Source organism: Octopus bimaculoides, chromosome 2 (genome assembly GCF_001194135.2).
Source record: "Octopus bimaculoides isolate UCB-OBI-ISO-001 chromosome 2, ASM119413v2, whole genome shotgun sequence".
NCBI lineage: Eukaryota > Metazoa > Mollusca > Cephalopoda > Octopoda > Octopodidae > Octopus > Octopus bimaculoides.
In genome coordinates this window covers 155,752,588-155,756,925 of record NC_068982.1, presented here as the reverse complement: position 1 = coordinate 155,756,925, position 4,338 = coordinate 155,752,588, and the positions used below count along the sequence as shown (strand labels likewise).

At 35.9% G+C, this 4,338-nt stretch overlaps 1 protein-coding gene across 1 annotated transcript in view; it reads left to right on the top strand.

Annotated features, from left to right (window-relative positions):
• The first annotated feature begins 571 nt into the window (after positions 1-571).
• Positions 572-4,338, top strand: part of LOC106877044 (chitin deacetylase 8) — a 16,563-nt gene continuing 12,796 nt past the window's right edge. Inside the window, exon 1 of the mRNA XM_052965899.1 lies at positions 572-949. Within this exon, the coding sequence (XP_052821859.1) occupies positions 572-949 (378 nt within the window). The remainder of the gene's footprint in view (positions 950-4,338) is intronic.

Here is a 4,338-nt window from a genome sequence, read left to right as displayed (position 1 = left end):
TATATATATATATATATATATATACATACACACACACACACACACACAAGTATATACATAAATTATACATATATATATATATATATATATATATATATATACACGCACAAACAGGCATACATCATATATACACACAGACATAGCCACACATCCAGCTATGCATACATACACCACGACCAAGCGAAGTAACTAGAAAGTATGAGCAGTGACAACATTCTAAATCTAAAGATTAAATTGGAAGCCATCTTCACCTTGAAACTTTCGGATATATGGGCGTATGTGTGTATCGGTGTCGATGTTAAAACGAATCAAGAAGCTTACTGAAATTAATTGATAACATTCGATAATATACTCGCATATTAAATATAATTTGTGACAAGTAAACTACACAGGAATATTAAAGACCAACCATCAAAGAATGGTAGAAACAGAATATCGTTAATGAAATACAAGATAAAATTGGATAAACTATCTCTGAATTAAAACCAAAGAGGGGAAGTACAAACTAAGAAGAAAGTGAGAATAAATCATTTCTTTAACAAAGTAAAGAAAGAATCTAAACTGGAGTGCTATGTATTTGGATAATAAATATTACCATTTTGTGACCATCATTTTGGCCACACTCAGCTACTTGGGTGATGGTCAACAACTATGTGATTCTACGACTTGTAAAGCACCAAACTGTCACTGCTCCGGGGTGAACATTCCGGGTGGATTCCATCCGGAAGATATTCCTCAAATGGTTTTATTGTCGTTTGACGATGCTGTCAACTGGGACAATTGGGATTACTACCTGAAACTCTTCCCACCCGACGGACACCGAAAGAACCCAAACGGGTGCCCTATCTCCATGACTTTGTTTGTCTCTCACAATTATACTGATTACTGTATGGTTCGTAAACTACACGGACGAGGCATTGAAATAGCAGACCATAGCCTCACACATCAGGTAACCACATATTACACTGCTTTTATTCATTTGTTTGTTTGTTTGTTTGTACTCCAATCCCTTGGGCCTATGATCAAAGACAAGGACCATGCTGTCTGTTTTGTTTTGCTTTACTGATATTCATTTCAGCCATGGTTTTAAAATGGCTGCATTATCCAATGTAGCGTTCCTTTCTTTAAGAAGATAGAGTGTGATTTGAGGGATATTTGTCACTATTTCAAAGCAATCGAAAGTAGAAAAATATATTTACATACTATGTTTCCGAGAGAATAAAATAACCTCTTCCAATTTTTCAGTATGGTCTAATTTCAACATAGTGAAAACACTCTTCATGTTATGTGAGCGGTATCTCGTAATTTTTGTGTATAGCGACCATATATAGCACTTCCTACCACGTCGGTTCTGGTGCTGCTGCAGTTGTTGTTTAGCTCCTTGTTATTCCTAACTGTGTAAAAATATGAGCAAAGAAATAACAAAGCATGACCACTAACCCCTTCTTCCGAGTATTGAGTATTTCCAGACGGTGAACCGAGGAACGCTGATATGCTGCTAGATGTCTCTAGAATAGACGCATCGCGACAGTAATTCTTTTTATTAATTTTGGCACAAGACTAGCAACTTTGAAGGGAGAGGGAAGTCGATTACAACGATTCCCAGTGTTCAACTGTTACTTATTTTGCCGACTCCCGAAACAGATGAAAGGCAAAATCGACCTTGGTGGCATTTGAACTAAGAACGTGAAGAGCCGAAAAAAATGCCGCTAAACAAGTATTTTGTCCGGCGCGGCAACGATTCTGCTAGCTCACCGTCTTAGAGCAACACGACAATGATAAATTTTAAATTTATGAAAAAAAAGGCGAAGAGCCATCTAAATTACAGTTATAAAGTATTAATATATGAAATATAATAGTATGCATGGCAACTAAATTAAACCGAAAGGAGAGGGGTAAGTGAAAGCATTGTACCTTTGAATTCACTTTTGTGTACTCAACTTCTAGCAGGATCTTATATTGTGTGTTTGGGACAGCTAAACCTGACAGAGCCCATCCCCTTCCATGGCTAGCCACAGTCAATTCCTTCCAGAGGGAAAGAACAATCGACCCTTGTACTTTAGTTGTTGATCTTGAAAAGAAATTATAAAAAGCAAAGTTGACCTCAGAGCGCCGACATGAATACCACAAAGTATTCTATCCAACTCAGCCAATTTTGGCCCCTAACCAGCTAGGTTACATTATGTCAAACGAAAAAAAAATGAAAATTTTGATTATTGATCCCCAAAGTAAAGGCATACTCCAGCTTATGTCGTTTCGAGTTACATCTTGTTCGAGTTTACGTCTTTTTTAAAGAAATAATTTATCTGACTTTACATCGGTCTCAGCGAGCATATTTAGAAACCTGAAAATTATAAATAAAACCGCTAAAAGCCAATACAGAAATGGAAAAATCTAACAAAATATGTAAAAACATGTGCAAACCAATTATTAAAATAGATATAAGCTAATAAATTTTTTTAATGATTTTTGTGTTACGGCGTTTTACGAGTTAAGTCGCATGTCTTGGAACCATTTGCTGACGTAAGGTGAGGTACGCATGTAGTTTGTTCTTTGCTTTTTTAAAAGTTAATAAAAATGTAAATAAATACTGTAATTGCACAGTTAATTTTGTTTCTAATCAAATGAATGATTTTTTTTTTTTCAATATAAAGATTTTGTGAATCAAAAAAAAGGGACAATGAGAAATTCTGATCATACATAGTATGACTGATAATATTTTGTCCTTCGAACAGAATTTATCCCTCTTTTTACAAATGATTCTTTCATCCTTTCAGGGTAGATAAAATAAGTACCGGTTGAGCACTAGAGTCTAAGTAATTGATTTATGCCCTCCTCAAAATTGCTGGCTTTGTGTCAAAATTTGAAACCAATATTTAGATTGAAATCTGCAGCTCTCTTCTCTCTGCATTCATGTTCTTCTGTCACAATTGTAAAAAACTCATTTCCAAAATATAACATCAGTTGTCTGCCATATACGACCATCATTAAACACGGGCGAATATGACTATATTTGGAAACCCGTTTATAAAGTAATTTATCTGATATTGATTGGAAATAAGGCAAAGAAGAAAGAGAGTTAATTTCTTTATCCAGTGATCACGGATTTAAAATCAAGCATGAAAACTTATTTACGTATTTTGGATTGCTATAAAAAGATTTATCCATTTTGGTTCAATTTTTATTGAATTGAGTATTCCATTAAGAAGTAGTTCATAATGCAGTGCTACTCCACAATTCAGTACTTCACAGAGTACAATTCAATATATTCCACAATGCAGAATACTTCAGTCAAGTACCCTTCAATGCAACACTCCACAAGGCAGTATTTCACAATGCAATTCACCGCAATCAAGTACGCCACAGGGCAGTACTCCACTGTGCAATGCTCTACAATGCAGTACTCCACAATGGAGTATTAAATAATTCAATACTCTGCAATTAGTAGCGTAACTAATAAGGCGAGGTGCTATCCACCCCGGACGACGCTTTTATGGGAACCGCACTTTTGGGTCTATTGTATAAGCCTGTAGAAGCTGTTTGCCGGATAGGGGCGGAAAATTCAAGAGCTTCTCCCGGTGGCTCCTTCTGGAGCATTGGCTGTTATATCTACCTGGTCAATGGGTTATATAAAGGACCCCTCGTTCACTGATGTTGTTCTTTGTTTGACCCAGTGGAATGACAGAAATGTCAAGAAATTCTAGAAATTTCTAGAATTCCCGACTGTATGATTGTAAGCAGTCTTTAGTTCTTGTTGTCAATAGCAACAACTATAGAATTCCAGACTAATGTATATAAGAAGTCCTTGTTTCTGTGTTTTGCTGTGTCAATTTCAAGATCTTCCCAACACGGAGGTCAGGGTCAATTTTACTTTACAGTCTCGAATGTCAATAAAGTAAATATTAGTTAATAACTGAGGGAAGTAGTCGATTTAGTTAATGTTGTATCCATTTTGTAAAATTAATGACTGTGTCTATGTTTGAAACCTCTTTTATTGGCGAAAAGAAGCAGCAACATGGATGAAGAAGAAAGCATCAACAACAACAATAGCCGTTTCAAATTTTGGCACAAGGCCAGCAATTTTTGTGGGAGGAGAAAATCGATTCTATTGACCCCAGTGCTTGACTAATACTTTACTTTATCGACTCCGAAAGGATGAAAAGGAAAATTGACCAAGGCGGAATTTGAACTCAGAACGTAAAGAGCCGGAAGAAACACCGCTAAGCAATTTGTTCGACACGCTAACGATTCTGCCAACAACAATAACGAAATCATTGGTAACACTAAAGAACGTATCTCATTTACTGTAATGGATCGATCACTGCTTTTTTTTTTTTT